Raw genomic sequence first — 26,064 nt, forward strand, 5'->3', positions numbered from 1 at the left:
GACTTCGTCAATGTTATCGGCGATTTTGCTAACAGCCGTTTTTTACTTCAACCGTTCCTGAAATAATCGCGATCCCTTCTGTTTATTTTGGCGCATATACTGGATAAATGTTATTTTTGTTTTCCATTGCGCCTCCGTAGCGCAATTGGAAGAACGACGGTACATTGCGCCCTTCGATTGGAATAGGCCTAAGTTCGATTCTCGTCGCGACGGGAGGAATCTTTATCTGGTCGGTTTCAATCGATGGTGAGTTAGCCGATCTCATACGGAGGTAGCAGGGTTTTTTCTCCCGGAAACTCGGGTTTTTCATCCCGCATACATACAAATCGGCCCTTCAGAACACACGCAATTTACAGACAAAAATTACTAGTTGTGGTGGTGTTGGAGGTGGGCGGTAGATGGCGTTGATTCGTAGTAGAGGTAAGGTGTAGAGACAGTTGAAGATGTCCTCCCGCGATGAGTCTTCGGACTCCTTGGAGGTATCAGGAATAATAATAATAATAATAATTATAGATGCCTTATTATCCTACCACGAACACATACACACTTACACTTATAACATTCACTAACTTAAGTGTCGGTGTGTTTAATGTTCATTTTCTTGGTTTTATTTACCTGTCTAGGTATTTTACCGTTTGTATGTAAGCAGTTGGATGCGTTTGTTTCTTTTGTCAATCCAATTCCTGGCCAGATCCTTGCTAGGGTAGAAAGTACGAAGATTCTTTAAATTCTCATCATTATATACTGTTCATAAAAGACTTTTGTACGTTAGATGGTGCTAGCAGTTCTATACCATCGAAACATAATATGCTGTTTGTGGCGTCGTGGTATCGTAGGTTACTGATGATTGCATCTTATTTAAATGTAGTTTATTGAATTGTTTCCATCTCTTTTAAGCGTTTCTTTTTGCATATGCTTTGCAGTATCAATTAGGTTGCTACCAGATAAGAATTCTCTTTAGAGAATATGTGTGCTAATATTGCATCATTTTTATTCTATCAGTTAAACATAACTAACTCCATGTTTTTTGTGTACTTCACGTTATTCTTCTCTTGCCGGGTTAGTCTCAGTTGCCTGTCATAATCAAGTAACTTTGACACATATACATATAAATAATATCATGATAAGGCAAATAATTCCCTGTGCATAGTACGCGATGCTTCAAAACTTGTATTCTCTGCCCTTGGCCTTTTTATTGGAAGGAACATTTCTGCTAACCCCATATAAGACCATTACCTTCAGTTTTAAATCTTATATATGAAGGTCCTTCCATCCTTGAGTCATTTGATTCCATCTTTCAACCAGAGATACATGGTTTGTTGCAATGCTGCATGGTTTTCTATGCACCCCTTGAGTGCATATATTATAACGCATATATTATAATATATTATAATATATGCATATATTATAATATATATGCATATATTATAATATGTACACCCCCTTGAGTGTACATATTAAGAAATTGATGATGATTTGTGATGAGAAGAAATCCACATTTTATGGTAGATCACATAATTCATTAACATTTTCATCACTTATTTGACATTAGAGGCAGTAGACTTGGCTTACAAATAATAATACATGTAACCTTTTCACCATGAGACTTCCATGTAACTGTTCATCTCACCTGATTGTCATCCCCATGTACCTTCCATTACATGATGTCCAAGATAATTAAATAATTCATTTAATTATCTTAATTTCATCAGCAGATTCTGGTGTTCAGTTTATATTGCTATAATTGAAATTTCACAATGATCTGCCATCCTTCATTTGCTAAGCTAATATTTTAAACATATCATTGCTCTTCACTTTCCAACTTTCAACAGATTTAGTCATATAGCTATGCTTTTCTAATTATTTTGGCATTATTGTTTGCATTTTTTTAAATATGAATCTCACTTGCAAAACATTATAAATTTATCATGGTATTGTGGGTGGGCTAAGGGTTTAGTAATCCAGAAATCCATCAAAATCTTGAGGTATTCATCAACATCCATGGTTGCATTGGAATTCAGACCCTTTACCTAGCTAGTTGAAGAGCAGAATTGTTATCCATTTAACCAATGATATCAGGAAACTCATTCCACCTCTTACCTTTCAGAGCCATCTCAACTTCCTTTGAGATGACATTATTCTGCTATTATTATCAGTATACATCATTTTTTCTAGTTTCTTTGTTAAGTGCTCTTACATGTTCAGCCTGTTTTCTACCCACTACAGGGTGAAGGCCTCTCTCATTGTGGGAGAGTTGGGTCTACTTCTCCCATGGTGACCCAGTCCATCTTGGGAGAGTGTTCATTCACTTGTATGAATGAATGTATGAAGGTAAAAGACAATCACAAACATCCATGCCTAGGTGAGATTCGAACCTGCAGCCTCTTGGCTGGAGAGCAGATACACTAACCACTCAGCCAACCAGGCCAGTGCTCTTACATGTAATACATCATTTCTGTTCCAGCAATGTCTTCATCCTCAGTCAACTGTAATACTAGTACTTTACCTCTTGATCTTGAACAAGTCCAATTTACCAAGTTTATGAACTGACACATTTTGATCAGTTCTCTGCACAAACATTATTTTAATTGAAATGGAAGTTGTAAGAATTCTAATGAAACTAGACTTATGTAAAATTTACATACACTTAAGCAAATGAGTTTTTTTTTTTTTTTTTTTGGTTGGTCATTTTCCTTCATCATATTGAGCATAGCTTACTCATATCTCTAGATAAGTATTTCTTGAATGTGATCTTATATTGCACAATTGTAATTACCAAATGGCCACAGAAAATCTTCTTTGTCATTCCACCTTGTACACTTTTTCATCCATATTCATTTTCTCACATTCATACATATTGCCTCTCCCTCCCGCACACATTCTTCCTAATTCTTATTACATCCTCCAAATTCAAGAAATTTCCATGCCTAACATTTTTCATTTATTCACTGCGTTTGCCTGTCTGCTAGGCATTCTTTCATTCCCTAAATTTAAATATCCTCATTTCTGTAAATATCTATCTAAAATGCTTGATGCTATCTAGAAGAGAAGATTCTCCTTAATATATTACCCCTTCTCACATTCAGTTTATTTACTTGTCTATTACAAAGTGATTACAGTGAGTGTGAGAGGGCATAATCTGTTAAGCAGAATCAGATAATATCCTATAATTGAAAGGAATTATGGGAAGGGTGACCCTTCCCATAATTCTTTTACACCTGTATATCTGTATACAAATAGACTAGTCATGAAGTTATGTTGGGATCTTATGCTTATTTGCATTTAGGATTAAAACAATAAAACATTATTTCTTGTCACACATAATATGCATTGTAATCAACCCATAATACATTTAAATGGAATAATTATAACACAGAGAGAAATAATTAATTCAGCAGGTTTAATCATTTCAATATTTTCATTGAAATTATTAAACCTGCATGAAATTCGTTCAATATTTTCATTGCATTCATGAAGACAATGTTAAAATCATAATAACACACAAGAAACAATAAGTAGAAGAACTGAAAATAGACTAAATGAAGACAAAAGTCTTATTTAGGGTCTCTCTATAGGTGCTGTTAGCTAGCTAGCCTTACCTATTTTACAGGAGACTTAAGAATTAAAGTTTCCTAAACCTTGGGAAGTCATACAACCATATTTATTAAGATCAGGCTATTTTTTTTAAATCTGCAACTGATTGTAAAAAAAGTCTTTCAAGTTTGTTATTTATTGTGATGGAACACGATAGTTTTCTTCCATCTGATTCTGTGAAAGGTATCCAAAGCATGGTCTGCTACACCTGATTGATCATAGTTGTAGCATTGGATGCATTTTTTGTATTCTTCTAAGCAGATGTTAACAGATCTCCCAGTTTGACCATAATATGATAAGATGCAAGAATAAGGAACCTTGTTCCTTGAAATAGAGAGGGGAAGAAGTGGACCCTTAGAAGAATTGAGAAGGGAATCCAGCATCAAACAAGGTTTGAAAGCAGTGCAGAGATTATATTTCTTTGAAATTCAGACTATTTTTCTTAAGTGTCCTGAATATAGAGAATGGTAATGACATTATTGTTATTGTTTCTTGTTTCTTATTGTTTATTGCATGTGTTATTACACTTTCAACAGTGTATTCCTGAAGATGTCTCTGTGATGACAAACAAATAAAATATTGAAATGATTCAACCTGCTGTTTAATTATTTCTTTGATCTGTAATTATTCCATTTACTGTATCACAAGTGTAAACCAGAACGTAAGCCTAAATATTCGTTTACATTGTAATCAAGCAGAAAACTTTCTACATGTATATACTTTGGTTACTAAATTCCTTTTGCAGTCTTTTTATTTTATTCTTCAAAGCTAATTTGTTTCTTATCCTTCGTTTTTCCCACTCAGCTTTCACTTACACTCCACTTATTTGGCATCTTCTGATCGTACTGTCATTCTGACCATCCACTTACGCAAAGTTTCTTACTTGCATTTTCCCTAGTGACATATTTTATTCTTTTATCAAATATTCTTACATATTTAGGCTCTTCTATATCCTTTAATTTGTGGTAGAAACAGTCTTTGAAATATTAAATTAATAAAAATCTGTCCATTGTATGCTCACAGTTCATAGAACCAGGGCTGGCAAATTGCCAAGAACAGTCAATTCATGCGGAAGGGGAGAAAAAAAATAAAGGATGTATGAAATCTCATGTTTTATATGTAAAATTTTCCAATTATACAAGCAAAATAGTTACTACTTTAAAAACTACAATGTTTATAAAAGAAAAGTTAATTTTCCGATGTGTAATAATAAACACCTCATCCCACAAGATGGATTGATTACCCTATTATTGGAATGGATTCTCCTTTTGACATTCGCAGAAGTTTCAAAGGGTCTCACATCTGTGGGTGTACAGTAATCAGACACTAAAAATAACATGTATGTGGAAAACAACTGAATCATATGTACTTATGCATTGAGCAGAATGCATAAGTACAGATGAACCATAATTAAATAATTCATTAAAGTCATACGAACAAAGACAAGCATTTTTGAACATTGCTTTGGAGAGTCACTCTTAACATTTCCAGGGACATTTGATCAGATATAGTATAGAAAGTTCGCTCAACAAATGCTCACTTTGTCTTGGAAGGCATTTAGAAAGTAATTACTGGGACTGGGATATTAAATATTTACTTGAATATAACTCATACTTTTTTCCCCAAAATTAAAGTTAAAAAATCGTGGTGCGAGATATATGCAGGAATTTTTGGAAAATAAAGTTTTTCAGGAAAAAAACTAAATCGATGTTTATAATTAAATCCTCAGTAGTCATTAAATTTATAATTCCTCACATTATTTATAAAATTAATGCATTTAAATTTTAATTATCAACGTTATTTATGCGATTAGCAGCTCACCTTCATCACTCAATATATTTGAATCTTTAGTGACAATGCTTTGTAATTTAAAACAAATAGTTTCATTATTGCTAGTCATTTTATCATTTTGGAATCGTATTATCTTTGAGTTTAAAACCAACACTGTAACTTGAATGTTTTCCCATATTTCAAGCAAAATTACCAGTAATTTACAAGACTTGACTTGAGATATGTTATGAACATTCCTTCATGAATGAGTAATGAGAAGTGAAAGTGGAGTGCGAAATGGACAGCAAAGGTAGGCTGGTAGAGATAGTGCAGCTGTGAAGATGTGCATATGATTGGTGCGGTATTAACAAAAGATTGTATGACTCAACGATTGCTGAGCTGAAATGCTGATTCTTTTCAGCCGAATTCCAAAATATTCAAACTGCCATAACACCATTTGCTATTCTATTTCTTTAAGTTTTAACTTTTTTTTTTTCATGTGTGAGGAATATGTTAATTTATTTTTTCGTGAAGTAAAATCAGGGGAGCGGGATATATGCAAGGGAGAGTTATATTTGAGTAAATACAGTAGATCTTTGATCACTTTAATCTGTGGCTTTTCAACTCTATTGCATCTGAATATCATTGTTATTATTATTAATATTATTATAGGAATCCCTAAACATCATGCCAATCACTATCCAACATTTGTGCAGTATTTATCATACTTTGCTTTGAACTCATTCACAGTCATGGCACCCACAACAGACTCTGGTAACCTTTTCCACTCATTCACCACTCTCCAAACAAAACTAGTTTTAACACCCTTGCTAACTACACTCTTGCTCAGTTTCAAAGGATGGCCCCTAGTTCTCCCACCAGACCTGTTCTGAAAAATTTCCTCTGTATTAATCTTGTAAAAACCCTTCAGTGATTTGTATGTCTCAATCATATCACCCCCTTTTCCACCTGTTAACCAATTTCAGTAACCCACAAATCTTCAATCTGTTTTTGTAGTTCATTCCATAGACCTGCTACCATCTTGGTCACTTGCTTCTGGATCTTCTCCACCTTTTCCTCATAGCCAAGAAACCCAGGTGACCAGATCTGATTGCAGTAGTCAAATGGGCCTTATCATTTAATACCCTTCTTGTCAAAGTACTTTTCATTAACCAAGTGATCTGATGAACTACTTTAGCCACTTCAACTTTGCGTCCTCTAAACTTCAACTCCCTATCCACCAACACTTCCAAATCTTTGGCTTTGTCAATTTCCTGGAGTACAGTTCCATCAGTGTGGTATACAGCTGGTAATCTTTTCACCCCAAAATGCATAACCTTACACTTTACCACATTAAACTGATATCCATTCTGCTTTGCCCAGACTGCCAGTCTATCCAAATCCTGCAAAATTTTAACATCATTACATCAGCAGCAAACAACTGAACAATTCCTCTCAGATCCTTAAACTACCGTTTAATGTACAAAATAAACAGTAGTGGCCCAAGAACAGAGCCCTGTGGCATGCCACTAGTCACAGGCCCTCTTCTAGACTTTACTCTTGAATAAACTACTGATATTGCTCCATCAACCTCACCAACTCTAATCCATCCCCATGTGCAGCAGTTTATTGATTAGATTTCCATGTGGTATCCTGTCAAAGGCTTTTGCAGAGTCCAGCAGTATCACCGTAAACCCATTACCTTTATCCAGCGCGGCTGCCACTTTATTATAAAACACAAGCAGATTACTGAGGCACAACCTACCCTTCACAAAACCATGTTGCTCCCATACAGTATCCCATTTCCTTCTATCAATTCATGTATTTTGCTCTTGACCAACTTCTTCAATACCTTGACAACAACTCCTGATCAGTCAGTAATTTGCTACATCAGTCAGTCTTGGAGCCTCCTTTATGCAATGGAACTATTTTCCCCACTGTAACCCAGAGCCGAGACTTAGATTAAACATTGTGGTCAAAGGCACTGACAATTCCCTAGCACCTTCACATAAAACTTGAGCTGGTATACCATCTAATCCCATAACTGTATTCACATTGAGGTTCTGTAATATGCTACGCACCTCTATTTCATTTATCTCAGTTCCCATATAAGTCTTTGCCTCTCTCATTATGCAATATGTACACCTGGATGATATGCTCTTGCAAAGTGTTCACATAGTAATTCTACTATTTGGGTTGATTCAGTTACCATCTGACTTCTACATTCATTAAAATCATTCTGCCATAAACATTCTTCCTCTACTTGCAAAATGTCAGAAGAACTGTTTGGGATTATCTTTGCCCTGCACTGCTAATTTTCTTTCATACTCTGCTCCTATCTTAGGAGCAATGTACTTTATAATCTTCAGAATGCATGTAGTATGCCCTCCAAATTCAGGCTTTTGTCAACCAAATGCCTGAAGTTTTCTCATAAGAAATAGTGGAATTTAAAAATAGATCAGTCATTAATTTGCTATTTATACTTCATAGAAAATTTATTCACTAACGGAAAAAAAAAATTTCATATTTCATAATTTTTCAGGGAAATTGATTAGTTTTCACTTTTGTCTTCATATTAAAAAAAGTGAGCATGTTTAGAACAGTTGCATGTAGCAAGAAAGCTCTTGTAAGAAATCTGCAGAAATGCTCAAGCAGAAATCAAACATCACAAGCACAAGCTGCTGTTGCATCAGAACATCGAGGTGTGTATGCGCATGTGATTTCTATATGAAAAATACATTTAATTAATAAAAATATTATAATATTATTCTTGTAATTATATAACTTCACCAGTTGTAATTGTATAATTTATGTAAGTGCTCATTCATAAATTAATACACTTTTTCTTCTTCTAGACTTTCTCCATTCTTGTTCTCAGCTGTAACAAATCATTAAGCCCACATTACAAATTGGTATCTAGTTTCTAGGAACTATGAATTTTGCTAAAGAAAATGGTTTTTTAATATCTGGTTTTATAAAATTAAAACTTTTATTTAATAGTTAGTTATTAATATTAAATTCAATATCACTATCTATAATGTCTACAAACCTCCATCGCAATCCTGGCCTGATCAGATTGACCGACCTCCTCCTTACCCTGCTGTCTATGTTGGTGACTTCAATTCCCATCACACCATGTGGGGCTATTCCTCTAACAACCAGGATGGTAATAATCTAGCAAACTGGATGGATACATATAATTTGTATTTGAATTATGATGCCAAGCAGGATGGCACTCTTTACTCAGCCAGATGGAACAGAACCTACACCCCAGATCTGTGCATAATCACTAAAGACTCCGAAGACCACCCTCTTCCATCACCATCCTTAACAGATTCCCTAATAGTCAACATCGTCCTACATTAATAGAGATAGGAACATCAATCCCAGTCATCAGCGGAACACCAATCGTTAGATGGAATCTCTGCAGGTCCAACTGGTCTGTATTTCAGAAACAAATTGAGCAAACCATTAGAGCAATTACACCCACTCCTAATTGCTATCCTAGATTTGTTAAACTACTCAAATCTGCAAAAAAAAGCCTCTATCCCTAGAGGCTACAGAAAACAATATATCCCATGTTGGAGTAGAGAAAGTCAGGAACTCCTAGCCAAATATGAGGAAACTGAAGATCCGGCTATTGCTAAGGAGTTCATATCAACCCTGGATAAAAACAGAAAGGAAAGATGGTTCTCAACCATCAATGAACTCGATTTCGTCACATCTAGTCGGAGAAGCTAGTCACTTTTGAGAAAATTAGGTGGAGCAGAACCAACGACACACAAAACAACAGAGATAACTCCTGATCAAATGGCTAACCATTTATTGAAAACCTCCAAAATTCATCCCAGTTCTACCAGGAAAATTGCTGTACAAGCTTCCATCAGACAAATCCTGAAGACGGAACCCGAGCTTCCTGAACTCATACACCCAGTATCTCGGGAAGAAGTACAAATAGCCTTAAAATTTTCCAAGAATGGCAAAGCTGCAGGAGTGGATGTTATACTCCCTGAATTCCTAAAACATCTTGGTCAACATGGCCAAACATGGCTGGCTGCCCTTTTCTCAGAAATCATCATGCCTGGTAAATTACCAAAACTGTGGCGGGAAGCCAAAATAATTGCCATGCCCAAACCAAGGAAAGATCCAAATGAAGTGAAAAACCTACGACCTATCTCCTTGCTTTGCGCCACCTTTAAGCTTTTTGAAAGAATTCTCCTTAAAAGAATTTGACCATTCATCGAAAGAGTACTCCCAATTGAACAAGCTGCTTCAGGCCAGGAAGAAGTTGCTGTGACCAGGTCCTGGCACTGACAACTCAAATTAAAGCAGGCTTCCAGAAGAAACTTAAACCTGGAGCCACTTTCATTGACCTAACATCTGCTTATGACACTGTCTGGATCAGGGGCCTCCTCCTAAAACTAGGAAATATTATAAAGTGTAAAAAAGCGCTACAACTTTTTGAATCTATTCTCTCCAACAGAAAGATCTGGGTTCATATTGGCAGAAAAAAGAGCAGTCCCAGATTCCTTCACAACGGTCTTCCTCAGGGCTCTGTGTTATCCCCTATACTTTTTAACATTTATGTGTACGATTTACCTCATACCAGATCAAGCAAGTATATGTATGCTGATGACTTAGTGATCTTACATCAATCCACCTCCTTTACCAAACCTAGAATCAACCTTGAATACAGACCTGAACACCCTGGAAGAGTACTTCAAGCAGTAGTATTTGAAGCCAAATCCAACGAAAACAGTGTCCTCAGTATTTCACCTGTACAATGCAGAGGCCAATCGACAACTCAACCTTTCCTTCTGTGGAAAAATGGTAGAACATGAGCCTCACCCAAAATACCTTGGAGTGTGCCTGGACAGAAGCCTAACCTATAAAAGGCACATCATCAACCTCTCCAATAAAATTAAAACCAGAAATAACATCATTTCAAGGCTTGCTGGAACAACCTAGGGTTGTGGTGCTGAAGTCCTAAGGTCGTCTGCACTAGCCCTCACATTCTCTGCAGCAGAATATTTTGCCCCTGTCTGGGAAAAAAGTACACACACTAACATGATAGACACCCAGCTGAACTCTACCATGCGCACAATTAGTGGGACAGTGAGAAACACCCTTCTCTCCTGGCTGCCTGTTCTATCCAACAGGCAGCCAGGAGAGAAGGGTGTAAATTCCTTAATGGAGGCTTGTCTTCTCCACCACACATACGGAGAAGACAAGCCTCCATTAAGGAATTTAATAAAGCAATGAGCAACCCACTCCTACCCCTACACCAGACTCTCATAAACCCACCTAATCTGTGCCTCAAATCTAGAAAGTCTCTCTGGTCCATGGACAAACTCTCTTCAGCTGCGCTGCCATCAATATCTGACATATGGAGAGAATACTGGTCCAACACTCTCCCAACAAACGGCTTCCTGGTAGAAGATCCCTGTGCTTCCCAGCCTGGTTTTGATCTTCCTAGGAAGATTTGGTCATCCATAAACAGGATCAGAACTAATCATGGCAGATGTGGCTATCTTCTACATAAATGGGGGCTGTCAGATCACCCTTATTGTGATTGTTCTCCCATGGCTCAGACAATTACTCATATTGTGTACGACTGCCCAAGGCGCCAATTTCATGGTTGTGGCCTACAAGACATCCACAAGGTGACGGATGAGGCCTTGAATTGGCTTTCCAGCCTGGACCTTGACCTGTAGTTGGTATGGTGATGGCAGTGGTTATGGAGGAAGCAGAATATCACGGTCCCGTCTCACCATGGAGACGTTATTCTTGTAGTTACTCTCATAGTTCTTGTCATAGTATCAGCAGAACTCCTCCTCATGTTAGAAGATGATGATACAGTGTGAAATGGGCCTCCTCTAATGGATCAAGTTTTCTGACACAAGATGCAACTGCTCTCTACTTAAACCTCGGATACAGCTACTTTTATGTTGTGAAGTGTTGTGAGAACATGCAGCCTTGTCATACTTGGTGCAGCAGGACGATAATTGTCCCAAGCTTAATTATGACAAGTTACTTTTGCTGTATATTTTTTAAAAAAAAGGAAAGACTTAGAAAGGAGGTTGTGCCTTTATGTATTGAACTTTTATATGTTAAGATTTTCATCATTTGTTTCTGGAAATTGTGATTATACTTTTCACTTACCAGTTTCCAATGTTACCATAAGCATAAATAAATAAATAAATATTAAATTATTGTCATTTTAATGAGTAATAAATAAGATATGAATAATTCATAAGTAATGATTCTTTAGTTTAATATATGTTATTGATCCATCTATAGTAAATTTAAATAATTATCTAGTGAATATACTAATTTGGAGGAATTAGGTTCGTAACATAGTTGTAGTTTATTGAAGTTATAAATTCATCATGGTGAATTCTGCATGAACAAAAATTACTTTAATTTCTTTAATTATTATTTATTTATTTTATTTATTTATTTATTTGGTTGATTCCGGACAAATATATCCTTACCTAACTTACTTATAAATACACATTGCCATTTTTACAAACTGTCATATATTATTAACTTCAATAAAAATTGTGTAATAAATGTAATCTCATCCTTGTAACCACAATTTTTTTTTGAAAAAAGAATGATTTTAATATTTAGTTTCTAATATATAATATATATATTAATTTATTTCATAATAGAAATTTTTAATAATAATTATTAATCAAATAATGATATGTGTGTGTGCACACAAATAAATAAATACAGTAAAACCCCATTTTTACATTTACGTCATTTTCCGTTGGTCCCGTCTTAAGGCCTATTCTTATGAAATATTATTTTCCCGCCATTAACAACTTGACGTGGCCGTTATTTCCCGTGATTTACGTTTTTTTCTCGGGTGTCAATGCTGATTTTTGAATCGATTTCTGCGGAAATCTGTGCATTTCTGTTCCCAGATGGCATTGCTTTTAGCTGTAGTTTGGCTTCCGCCATCACGGTGACCTGCATGCTTGCAGCAGTAATGTAGTGATGAGTGATACCGTGATGGCGGAAGCCAAACTACATTTTTTCAATCACAGTACGAATTGATATTGCAGAATTTGTGCTACGTAATTCAGCATGTGAAAGTTGCTTTCAACTTGCGGTGGTGGATTATCCATGTTAGTAACATGGAGAAAAAAAGATTAGAAAATGTATTTCTGTAGAAGAAAAGATGGCAATTCTGCAACGTGCAGATTGGCATGCCGGAACACGTGTGCATTTGCCAAAAGATCTTGGACTCTCTGTGTCCACTTTGAACACGATAGTAAAAAACAGGTCAAGCATTGAACTCAATGCAAAGCAGTCTAGCTCTTTGTCAAAAAAAAAAAAAAAGCAAAAGCAATCAACAATTAAAGATTTTTTAAAATAGATAAACGTAAATAATTGTAAATTCATTTATTTTCAGTTATTAAATTTTGTAATTGAGTAGGTAGACTCGCATACTAGCAGTAAGTCATCTTTTAGCCTTTTTTTAAATTTTTTTTTTTCATTTCCTGCTATTTACACTTTTTTCCATCAGTCCCCTGAAGAGTGTAAAAAAGGGGTTTTACTGTAATTCAAAAAGAAAAAAAATTGCATCCAATTTACCAACATTCTTTGCACACATAAATTATATCAGACAGGACATCTAGACCCATCCTCATGTTTGTTGGCTGAATCTCAAATAGTAGTTAAACAACCATTGTATATTGTGACTGCCCAAACTACATTATATATGATTCCTTTTTATTATGAGGATGACATTCATAACTAACTTTGTATAGTCTGTTATCTTATGTCAGAGAATTCCAAACTTAGAATCCTCTTCTTTTGAATTTCTCTAGCTTACAATTTCCTTGTCCTTCTATAACAATCATCTGCTGGCTTTATAGTGCTCCATATTTTAAAAATCTTTCTACTTTCTTTGGCAACTTATCCATAAAGCTAGATATTTTGCTGTCCAGCTACCCAAACAATGAAGTCATTTTCCTAGTGAACATCTGTGTTCACAATTCCAACTGGCTTCTGTTTTACTGATCAAGCTAGATGAGATGCAGCACAAATTATCCATCCACCAACCAATACCAGAGAACCCTTTCCATTCACACAATACTGTTGACCTTTCCTTAACCAGTTCTCTTTTCAAGAATGAGAAAGGAGATGGAAGGAATGAAGACTGAATTGAGGAGGGCAATTGAAGATGGAGGATAGAGAAGTTAGCTAATGCAAGAAGAACAAGAGTAGGTGTAAGAGAATTGCATCAGAGAGCAAGGGAGAAAGGAAGGTGAGAGAATAGGAGACACAGGGAAAGAGTGGAAATTGCAGAAAATCAACAGTGTAGAAGCAGTTGAGAGAGGAAGGTGAGAATTGGAGAGACAATGGAAGAGAGGAAATGGCAGAAAGTTGAGTGTGTGTGTGTGTGTGTGGTATAGAGGAATGGAAGTAGAGTGAGAGAGAGAGGAGAGAGAGAGATTGGAAGCTGTAAGAGTCAGAGATGCCAGTGAGAAGGATGAATAAATCTATTTGGATTGTCATGTATGGAGACTCGATGAATCAGGATGTGCATAGTGCAGTGCCAGAGGAGTGCTTACCTGGTGGAACAGTAGAGAGTGTGGCATTGGCAGTGAAAATGTGGAGGAGATGATAGTAATAGTTGGAATGAATGACTTTAATGTGCTGTGGAGCTGAGTGTGCCATTAACTTGGCTGTTTACTGAAAGTCTTGCAGTGGGACAGTTCCTGAAGAGTGGAAGGAGGGAAAGATTGTATCATTGAATAAGGGTGGCAGTAGAATGGAGGTAGGCTTGTTTGTATTTTTTCTGTAGTTGGTGAGAACTCATATATAGAATTGGGCAGATGTGGACAATATTCTTATTGTAGATAAACAAGGATTTGTTAAGGGACATTCTTGTTTTAGTAACATTTTGCAGTAGAGTTACAAAAGCAGTGGATGAGGGGACATGCATTGCCATTTTTTTTTTTGGATTTTTCCAAGGCATTTGACAGGGTGCTACATGATAAGTTGATTTTTAAGTTGCAACATATGGGTTCGGATATCAGGTGAGTTGATTGGATTGGTAATTGGCTCTTTGGTAGAAATCAGAGAGTTGTATATGGAGGAGCAGTATCAGGGAGTAGGAAGGTTACAAGTCGAGTTCTACAAGGTTCAGTACCGGGATCATTACTGTTCAGTCTTTATGTCAATGATTATGTGAAAGTGATGTTAAGTTTGGGAGAGTTATTAGTAATAGGGGTGATGTTTTGGCTCTTCAAGAGGATTTGAAAAAGCTGGAAAGGTGGGCAAATGATTGGAGGTATCAGTTTAATGCAACTAAATGTAACGTTTTAAAATTTGGGATCTACAGATGGGATGCTTCATACTCACTTGGTGGAGTTATACTGGAAGAAGCAGATGTGGCAAGGGATCTTGGTGATTGTGAATAGAGATTTGAAGTTCTGAGGACATTGCAAAGGTTGTGAAAACATCTCAGAGAATTGCTGCAATGTTGAGGAGGACATTAACCATGAGAGATAAAATTGTGGTGGTCCCATTGTATGAAGCTTTGATCAGAGACCACATCTGGATTTCTGTGCTCAGATCTGGTCACTGAGATTTAAAGAGGATGAAGTAATTTTGGAGAGGGTGCAAATACAGATAACAAAAACGATATCAGGATGTACAACATTGATTATGAGGATAGATGGAGGGCATGCAGACCACTGAGTTTGGTGGATAGAAGGCAAAGGTGTGGGGGTGTGGTATGATCGAAATATTTAAGCTGTTGAAGGGTTATTATTGTATTAACACTTGGGAGATTTTTCATATGGTAGAATAAGGGGAAAGAGCAAGGAAAAGGGGCCATCCCTGGAAGTTGCAAAAGAGAGCTGTGAGTAAGTGAGTGTAAGAAGTCAGTTTTTTTGCAAGAAGAGTGATTTGATTTGATCTGATTTTTTTTTTTTATGGTGCAAAGACATCAACGGTTATACTGCACCAGGACACAGGTCACAGTAGTACATATGGTAATTGGTTAGTAGTACAATCACAAACATCCATGTCCTTAGTGGGATTCAAACCTGTAACCTCTTGGCTGGAGAACGGATACACTAACCATTCGGTTAGTGTATCATGGAATGCTTTGCCTGAGAGGGTGGTAAACATGTACACAGTGGATGAGTTTAAAGAGTGGTGTGATAGATTGTGTGTTGACCTCCCATGAATAGTCTTGTGACTCCATGGAGGTCAGGAAAATAATAATAAGCTATACTATAGTGATTGCCTCTTCTTTTAATAACTGCTGTCCATCTTGTGAAAGTTGTCTGTATTGAAGAATGCCTTTCCTCCATCCACTTGCTCTCAACCTTATGCCTTTGGTGTTATAACTGCAGTAAGTGGGATGACTTCTGGGACCAATACTCTTCATGCTGACCTCCTGGAATCATTCTATTACATAGAAAAGCAGAGCAAATCATTGCCTACTGCTATAGATATAATATTTTTTTACAGAAAGACATCAGAAGATTTCAACCTGGATACAAAAAGTTATGTGATATCCTCCCAGTTGTACCTAAAAGTTGTGCTCCAGAATTAATATTCATCTTATATATTGTCTCTGTGCTCTTATACTCAGCTGGCATCTACTTAGCATTACAAAAACAAATTTATATTCAGCCTTCCAGTAAAGGAAGATTAAAGTCTGCTATCAAAATATGGAAACTGTTGTCCAATTATCCTTACTTGCAACACCCTTTAAACTAATGAAGAAGTTATTAATATTCATCTTCACTATCTGAAGGCCTCCCATTTAATCATTGACAACCCTTGTGATTCTGCTATTCAGACCAACAGAAGATTTGAGAAAAGGCACACCTTTTCCTACATCATTTCTGGATGATTCCTGTGAAAAGATTTGGAGAGACTAGGATATTTGATCAGTTCTAGTATTGAGGCCTCCTCAGTGAGTTCTGAATGGAATGCATTCAGAACTCACTGAGAGTTCCTTAGTGCATTCTGAATGGAGATCCTATAGAACAAGTAAAATATTTCAGCTATTTAGGCACAATTTTTAGTGAAGATGGCAGATTAAATCTGGAAATAGATAACAGAATAAGCAAAGCTGGTATGGTGGGTAGCCAGCTGAATAAATTTATATGGAATAAGAGAGAAATTATCCAAAACACCAAACTAACAGTATGCAAGACAATGTTCAAACTTGTAAATGTAGGTTTCTATGGTTACGCAGTTCTATAGGTAGTTTTTGGTATTGAGACCACATATTAATATAAAGAGTTTATTAAAAATATACAATGAAAAAGCCCGACAAGTTTCGTGTGTCATAAGACTTACATCATCAGGGGTAATGGTACATAAAAGTTAATACAACAAAAGCTTATTGACAATTAATTGCACATATTAGATGTTTTTCATAACTTCACAACTGTTAAATAATTGAGAAACCAGAATACAAATGATGTATTTGTTACTGTATGCTTGCTGGAACATTGTTAGTTGTTGTAACGTTCTGTGATTCATGTGTGCTAGGTTCATGGCAGTTAAATATTTGAAGGCAGACCACATTTGATGTGAAATCAAACCTTGATTTTTATTGCACTGTGTAGGGATCCTAAGCATTTACTTGGCTTCTTTAAATTTTCTTGTGAAACAATTATTATCAATATATGACATGTTTGTCTGTTGTTAGAGTACTAGATGGCCAGTAATGGCTATGTGGAATGCTTAGTATCGATGGCATCAATGGTGGAATCATATTACAAATGACGATATTAGTAAGGAACTTGACATTAGAAGCACAAAATGTTAGATATGACAATATTGGGGTGTGCTCATAAGATGATAGATTGATTTAGAGAAAAATTGTTGATAGGAGATTAATAATAATGTAAACTTAATCATGTAGTACTGTCATAGTTATCTGAATACCCCTTAGGGGTACATATCAGGAGATTGATGATATTATGAACTTTTCATGGGCATTTAGAATGCTACTTTTCACTTATTCACCTGCTGTTCTGGAAATTCCAAATTATGTGGAATATTAAATTTCTGCTCTTCAAAGATTTTTAAGGTTTTTACATCAAAAAACTCGAAAAACTCTATAGGAATGTTTTTTTGTGATCACTGATTATCTTTCACAGACCTCATTTCAACCACTATTCCACAGATGGTTTGTCTTTTCTGCATTTACTTCCGTAATCACTGTTCTGTTGAAAATGACATTTATCATTCTTCTGTTTTACAGCAATTATTTCATGTCAGTAGTAAATGAACAGTATCCTGCTACAGATTTGACTGCAAATCTGCAAAATCTTTCTTTCCTCCTTTATTCCGTCTGCTTTCATTATACATATCCTTATGGACATATATTATGCTGTGCATTATTGGAATGGCCAGTTTTAACCTTTATTGAGGTCAAAATTGAGGGAGGGAGAACCAGAAGTGATACCAAGGTTGAAGTAATGCAGAAGTCATGTTTCCATATACAATTAGTCAGAAGGTGTTACACCTTATTATTAAAATATTCTATATTAGAGAAAGACATTGAAAGTTTTTTTTTCACTTGGTTATGCTATAAATTAAAGATGCCAAGAAATATGACTTCTGCATTACTTCAACCTTGATATCACTTCTGCTCTGCTTCCCACTGATGAGACCTCAATAAAGGTCAAAACCAGTCTGGATAGTGGCGCTTCCCATAATGCATAGCATTATACATGTCTGTAAGTATGTGTGTGTGTGTTGCATTATGGGATACTAAGGCAGTTGATGTGAAGTCATCAGCCTCAACATACAAGTAGTCCAGTTCTGAAGTGACTTCACGTGCAAACTTTGCTTACACTTGGATAAAGGATGAAGGGTGGCAATTTGTTCAATGATGTGGTTAGTCTCTGAGAGCTGCCAGGCCCCCAAAAAACATTGCTATTCATTTGAAGTAGATTGTGTAGTGTTATGGTTTATTTTTTCAGATATGTTTTGTGGTGTCAGTTTGATTTTGGTAAACTGATATCTATATAACCAGAAATGCTTGTGCTCACCTCAATACCCACAATGGTACATTCAGTTGGTATTCACTGAAATCTGTAAGAAATAACCGCTAATATTTTCACACCAAGAGAAATGGCACATTACACATTTACAGAAATTTTATGTTAAGTGAAGAAATACTACCTGTGACATCTTCATGAATGACTAAGTTAGCAATCGTTGTAACAGAAGAATATACAGAATGTAATGTAACTTATTATTTTTCACCATCCATCCATCAGTAAGAATAATGATGAATTTCAGTTTTATTCTCACATTTTTATTACTAGAATTTGCAAAATGTGAACAGTGTGAAGCATAGTTAGAAATAAACTTAGAGAACTTTTAATTTCTTTGCTGCAAGGAAAGACGAATATTGTGTAATTGTTTGAAGTTAGTGAACTAATTGATCATGGTTTGAACAAGGAAAAGAAAGACATTAATAATATATTGCATTTATATTATTATTATTGCACAGGCACCTTCATGGAGTCCTAAGACTCATTGCAGGAAACTCCTGCCAAAAAGTAATTATTATTATTATTACATGACACTTTCAGGGAGTCCAAAGACTCATCAAGGGAGGGTACCTGCTCTACAACTCTGTCTTCAACTCAATCCACCAACTATAATGAACCGCAACTACACTAACGTCTACCTCCCACCACCAACACTAGTATTTTCACAGACAATCACAAACCTCCATGCCTACGGCAGGATTCGAATCTACAGCCTCTTGGCTGGAGAGCAGGTATGCTAATCACTCGGCCAACCAGGTAGGCAATGGTAATGGTTTGTAGATTACAAATAATGAAGATAGAACTGTCATGAATGAAAGCATCATAGATCGGTGATCATTTCCTTGAGATGTTTGTAGTGATTGTGCTGTAGAAAATATAGTTTAATAGGAAGAAAAGTAGTTATTTACACAGGCAAAGTTACTTTTTGGGAAGGCCATATAATTTCTCTGTACGAAAAGAAAGAAGAAAATACTCCATATTTGTTTTTATGATTACTTTATGTGTGTAGTATCTAATATTTGGCATTTTTTTCAGGTTTTCACTTTGTTTGTTTCCTTCATGAAATTCGTTTTTGTTTTCAATTTTGCCATGTAATGATTTCTAGTATTCTGTGTGCAGCTCATTCATAACTAGTCTTGCATGGCATTGTGCCGATTGATCTGTGACATTGCTTCCAGTGATGTTGCACAGCTCCTCCCGCCTGATCACGTGACTTTGCTTTTTGTATGGGACACTGCATACTTCGTGGATAGAGCAATATTGCAAGAAGTGCAGAAAGAAGTGGAGCTGTCTGTTTAATACTGTTCAATGTAAATTTTTGAAATTTGGAATCCTCAAATGGGATGCCGCATACTTTGTTGGTAGAGCAATATTGGAAGAAGGGCAGAAAGCAGACGATCTTGAAGTGATGGTGGATAGAAATTTGAAGTTCAGAGAACATATTGCAAAAGTTGTGAATTCAACCCAGAAAATTGCTGTAGTATGGAGGAGGATGACATTGATCAGCAGAGATAAAAGGGTGATAGTTCCATTGTATAAAGCCTTGATCAGTCTGCATCTGGATGACTCCGCTCAGATCTGGTCACCCGGATTTGAAGTAGGTGAGTTAACCATAAAGATTGCAGAGAGGTGGATAACAAAAATGATATCAGGACGGCAGAATATTATTAATGAGAGTAGGATAATATAATCTACAGTCTGGGGTAAAAGGGACAAAAGGGGTGATGAGATTTCATCCATGATCTTTTGGTATCTGTTGTCCTTAGTTTATGTAATGATCTACATGTTTAATTTAATCATTATTGATTTGTATTATATCTAGTTAGACATAGCTATTGAACATAACTTCGGGCTTCTTTAGGCCAGCTGTTTTTCTGGCCTAAAGAAGATATGTACGAAAGAAGAAAGATGCTTTTCTTTTTAATGAGGATGAAGTCAGTTTCACTAGTTTTTGTGTTTGGACTTTTCAACGTCCACTTCCTTTTTTTTAAATTTTTTTTTATTGAAAAAAAGATTGTGATGTACAGGTTTTCTTTTTCTGCAAATTCTTTTAGCTTTATACCAATTCTAGCATTAAAGTTTCCCGTTATAATTCTGAAATGATGCTTTCCTTTATTGTAAAGTTGGGATACATCATGATAGAAGTCTTCAATTTCTTCATCAGTATGACTTATTGTTGGTGCATAGACCTTGAGTGATCTTGGGAGTGTATCTTTTTGAGATTTGGGCAACAATACTTGCTATTCAAGCATATATATATATATATATATATATATATATATATATATATATATATATATATATATATATATATATATATATATATATGGTCAAAATTCTATTAGGCTGTTCTTCAATTTTTTTTGTTAATTATGAATCCCAGAGCCTCCATAGCTCAGTCAGTATAGATGAAGCTCTTTGGTCAGAAAGACCTGGGTTCGATTCTTGTCTCGTCCAAGACACGAGGAATCTTTATCTGGTCTCTTTCAACTAAAGGTGAGTTAGCCAGTCTCATACGGAGGTAGGAGATTTTTCAACCAGAAACGCGGGTTTTCATCCCCCAGAACAGGCAAACCAGCCTCTTCAGACATAGGACACACTAGGAGGCATAGGGCCAACCACCTTATCCTCGAGACGGTCACAGTTGTGAAGTCCACAGCTAAAGAACCTTAGTGTTTTGTGAAATCTTAAGACAAGACAATTATGAATCCAGCTCCACTGATTCTTTCCTTATTTTCTGGTGTATAAATGTGTACATGTATGTTTTGTACAATAGAGTCTCTTGGCCTCTATAATACAGTTAGGTCTCTGTTTTTTAATTGAAGAATTTCCTCACCATTACGTCTAACTTCACACCATCCAAAAATGTCCCATTTTAGTCACTTTTGCTCTTCATTTAGCCATGCTTCACTGCTTAGTCGTACAGTTTAAAGTTCCAAGGTCTAGTTTCCAACAGTAGTGGTGTTACCTGGGGATTCTTAGCACCCTCTGCTTTCTTGTTTAACTCCCTGTTGCTGCTATACACAGTAACAATTTGGCTTCTGAGGAATGAAGGCCATTTTATTCCTGTTTGAGTCATCTTGGAAGATAGGGCCATAATTCACTATGCTGTGGATTGGTGAATGACAATATTTTTACATTGGATTGCCAGTCCCAAAACTACTGGTCCACTGCTCTTTATTCAATGTATTTAGGACTGCTCTGATTATCCATTGGATGATAGTTAGGGTTTATCCTATCTGCCACCTGGGGAAGCACTGAGTAGCTAGTGGGAGCCCCGAGAAATATATATATATATATCAATCAGAGGCGAATAATCTAGTTGTGCTAGGTGTGCAGTGTAGTAGTACCCACAGAATAACAAGCAGTATTATCGATATTATATTTTTGCATTTATTCCTGTTAAAACTCCCGTAATTGTTTCCGGTTTTGCGTGATTCCTAATATTAAACACAATATACTAATGCTTAAGGGTCAAAGCTGTATAACTGAGAGGAGACCTCCACATAGCCTTTAAAGGAATGCGGAGAACCGACCAGGGCTTCTGACCTAATGTCCAATCCTCACCTTCTCGTGGTGCACCCTGTTGGGTATCTACTTTGATACTGAACGAACGAGGATGGGCTGGCAATTTGGGATTTAGCCGACCAAATTGTATTCTTATTGGTTAAACCAAAATAAAAAATGATGGTACAACATGACAAAATTTCATGCCGGCTGGGGCGTCGCCCGGTTAAACAAGGCCCCCAGTTGTCTTCGCCAGGGAACCAGGGCGAACAGCGAAAAGTCAGCTACTGGAACAAATCTGAAAACAAACCCCAACTCAACATCACCAGAGTTAAAGATCGGTACTATCAACGTAAGAAGCCTGAATGGCAAAGAAATGGAGCTAGCTGAGGAATTAGATAAGTACCAGATCGACATAATAGGGGTGACTGAAACAAAAAAGACCAAAACTGGTGAGATCTTTCTGAGCAATAAATACAAAATGTTATATTCAGGCAATGACAATCAAGGAAAAGAAGGAGCAGCCATAGTATTCAACACAAAATACGAGGCTAATCTTCTTGAATGGCAGTCAGTCTCAAGTAGAGTAATGTGGGCAAATATGAGAATGGGGAACTGGACAATGAGACTTATTTGTGCCTATGGTCCCCAGAAGATTCTACTAAGGTAGAAGTGGAGGAATTTTTTGAGGCTTTAGAAAAAGCAACTGACACAATGAAAAAGGAAAAGTTGGTCCTTGTTGGGATCTAAATAGCAGAGTAGGAAATGATTGTCAGACATACAAAAATATTTTGGGAAAATTTGGAGAAAAGAGCAAAGCTAATAATAATGGCAAATATCTGTTGGATTTCTGCTCAGGACATGGACTGGTTATTACTAACACCATGTTCCAACATAAAAATGTGCACAAATTCACATGGAGAGAAGAGGCTAGGAATAAGAAAAGTCTCATTGACTATGTTATTGTTGATAGTGATGTTTTCTCCCTGGTGCAGGACACCAGAGTGTACAGAGGATTTGAAATTGGAAGTGATCACTATTTAGTCTTGAGCAGGATAAAATTGAATTTCGTATTGAAAAGAATAACATGTAAGAAAGTTTTAAAGCGAATAAAAGTTGAGCAGCTCTCAGATGTGAACTGTAGACTAAAATACAGAAAGATTATTGAAAATAAAATAAAAGAGTTTGAGAACAGGTATCAAACCTTGGAGATCCAGTGGCAAACTCTGAAGGAAACATTGATTGATTCTGCCAGAGAGGCATGTGGTGAGGTTGTGTGCATGGATAAAAAAATCAGAACTCCCTGGTGGACACAGGAAGTTAAAGAGGCAGTGAAGGAAAAGAAGAAAGCATATCAAAAGTTCCTGGCAAATAAGTCAGCTTTTACTCTTACAGAATACAGAGACAAATGTAAGAAAGCTAAACAGTGTGTAAAACTAGCTAAACAAAAGTCATGGGAGGACTTTGGCAAGAATATGGAAAATAAATATCAAGAATGTGGCAAAATATTCTGGAGGTTGTTGAAGAAGCTTAGGAATGGAGGAAAGAGTGCTGTAAAAGGAGTTAGAGATGATAAAGGTGACATGAAAGCAGGAGAAAAACATATCCTTGAAGTATGGAGTAATTACTTTGAAAAACTGCTAAATGAAACAAGTAGTGATGACAGCATAGTGATAAAAAATACTAACCGGGCATGCAGTCAGGAATACATATCCATACTTGAAGTAGAGAAAGCCATTAAAGGCTAGAAATGTGGAAAGGCAGCAGGAGTAGATGATATTCGACCAGAAATGCTGAAGTATGGTGGTATAAAAGTCTTACAGTGGCTGCACTGCATAGTTCAGAAAGCCTGGACAGAGGGACGAATTCCTGATGATTGGAGTAGAGCCCTCATAGTACCTATATATAAAAAGGGAAATAAAACTGAATGTGAGACTTACAGAGGTATTTCCCTACTGAGTGTTCCTGGCAAGATCTATGCAAGTATACTTGAGAAACGGTTGAGAAGAATTGTGGAAGAAAAGCTTGGTGAAGAACAAGCTGGATTCAGGCCAAATAGAGGCTGTCAGGATCAGATCTTCACTTTAAGACAAATAGTCGAGAAAGCATGGGAATATAACAAAGATCTGTATTTAAGTTTTGTCGATTTGGAAAAGGCATATGACAAGGTGCCAAGAGAGAAGCTATTCAATATGCTGCAGTTATATGGTGTCAATGGGGCATTATATCAAGCAATACTTAGTCTTTATTTGAGTTGTAAGTCAGCAGTTAGAATTGAAGGAAGTACTCGATGGTTTAATGTTAAATCTGGTGTGAGACAAGGATGTACATTATCCCCTCTGTTATTCATTATCTATATGGATCACATTATGAAGGAAAGTGGTATTAAACCTGATATCAAAATTGGAGATGTTTATGTCAGCTCTTTGCTTTATGCAGATGATGTTATACTTCTAAATAAATCCGCTACACGTCTGCAAGATTCTCTGACTAAATTGAATAGCTGTTGTAATAGATATGGTATGAAGGTCAGCAATAAAAAGACAAAGACAATGAAAATAGGCAGAATCATTGAAAATGTCAACTGTGTTGTGAATGGAGAACCTGTGGAACAAGTAAAACATTTCAGCTACTTAGGCACAATTTTTACTGAAGATGGTAAATTAAATATAGAAATAGACAACAGAATCAGCAAAGCTGGTATGGTGGGAAGTCAATTGAATAAATTCATATGGAATAAGAGAGAAATTAGTCGGAACACTAAATTAGCTGTATACAAGACAGTGTTCGAACCAGTTTTAACTTATGGATCTGAGAGCTGGGTCAGAAGTAAAACACTTGACCAAAGACTAGAGACCGCAGATATGAGAGTCCTGAGAAAGATTAGAGGCGTGAACAGATGGCATCAATGGCAATATCATATTAAAAACGAGGATATTAGGAAAGAACTTGACATTGTCAGCATCCAGGAATGCATTAGCAGAGCTAATCTCAGGTGGTATGGTCACTTAAATAGAATGGGAGAGGAAAGATTAGCAAAACAAGTGTTCTCTGCCAGGTTGGCAGGAAAACGACCCAGAGGAAGACCAAGATATAGGTGGATTGATACGGTACAAAGTGCCTTGGGCGATAGAAATATAAGATCTGATAATGTTGGAGTGTTGACAAGTAACAGACTGATTTGGAGGAAATTTGTAGATAGGAAGTTAGTAATGATGTAATTTTTTCATGTAGTACTGTCATATCCTGTACATGGCAGGAATTAATGATGATGATATACTAATGCTTCATGAAGAGGACACTTTTCAGTGCACAAACATTGCATTGCATTTGCATTAATAGCCCATCTGTGTGTTCACAAATATGGACTCCTTTGAACCCTTGGAACAGATGTACAGATGGTGCAGTGGATGAAATTCTTAACGTTCTAGTGGTTTTAAACTACCAAGAGGGTGAGGCAGTGTGTGTCCACTTTGTGCTGGGTATCTCAGAAATCAGTGACTATGATTGGTTAAGTAATAATTTTCCAAGTGATTACTTTTTCCAATATCTGTGTGTATGTTATGACTATATTTAAAAATCGTATTAAAATTCAAATTATCCATGTCTCACTCTAGTATTTGCTAGTGATAATCTAATCTAATCTCACCACCATGAAGCGTAAAACCCTTTGTGCTTCTCACATAAGCAGCACGTCTGAAGCGTAGTTATTGTTCATTTGACCTTTATATTTTCCATATTTAACATTATATTAATTGATAAATTAAAGTATTCAAAGTTATCCTACAATTAATTGCATTGGACCAATTAAGATGAGTGCTGATGCACTGGCACTCTTCAAACTTTCATAGATCAATAAAACTGCAATCATACAATCAAATTGACACAAATTTTCTAGTGCAGGGTTGCATTAAGCCACATGACAGCCATCAGTGGCGTTGCACACCCAACCTAAATGGGTATGCAACGCCACTGATATATATATATATATATATATATATATTTTTAAACCTGTTGTGTTTATTTATTGGTTTCTTTTTATATTGGTTTCTTTTCTTCCTAAGAGCATCATATTGCTGGTTGCAGAGAGTAAAAAAATTGTAATGTGTGTATTTTCATTTCCATTCTTATAAAAATG

At 36.2% G+C, this 26,064-nt stretch overlaps 1 protein-coding gene across 3 annotated transcripts in view; it reads left to right on the forward strand.

Moving 5' to 3' along the window:
- The first annotated feature begins 782 nt into the window (after nt 1-782).
- Nucleotides 783-26,064, forward strand: part of Nfs1 (Nfs1 cysteine desulfurase) — a 161,081-nt gene continuing 135,799 nt past the window's right edge. The window contains exons 1-2 of one of the 3 annotated variants that reach the window (XM_090408057.1): nt 783-864; nt 7,907-8,066. In XM_090408057.1, coding sequence (XP_090264183.1) covers nt 7,955-8,066 — 112 coding nt within the window. In that variant the 5' untranslated portion in view covers nt 783-864; nt 7,907-7,954. Of the gene's footprint in view, nt 865-948; nt 1,060-7,906; nt 8,067-26,064 lie in introns of those variants that run through there. The other 2 variants (XM_090408058.1, XM_090408059.1) reach the window with 2 other exon arrangements.

Source organism: Typopeltis vanoorti, chromosome 18 (assembly GCF_054136105.1).
Source record: "Typopeltis vanoorti isolate ZY-2024b chromosome 18, IOZ_Tvanoo_1.0, whole genome shotgun sequence".
Classification (NCBI taxonomy): domain Eukaryota; kingdom Metazoa; phylum Arthropoda; class Arachnida; order Uropygi; family Thelyphonidae; genus Typopeltis; species Typopeltis vanoorti.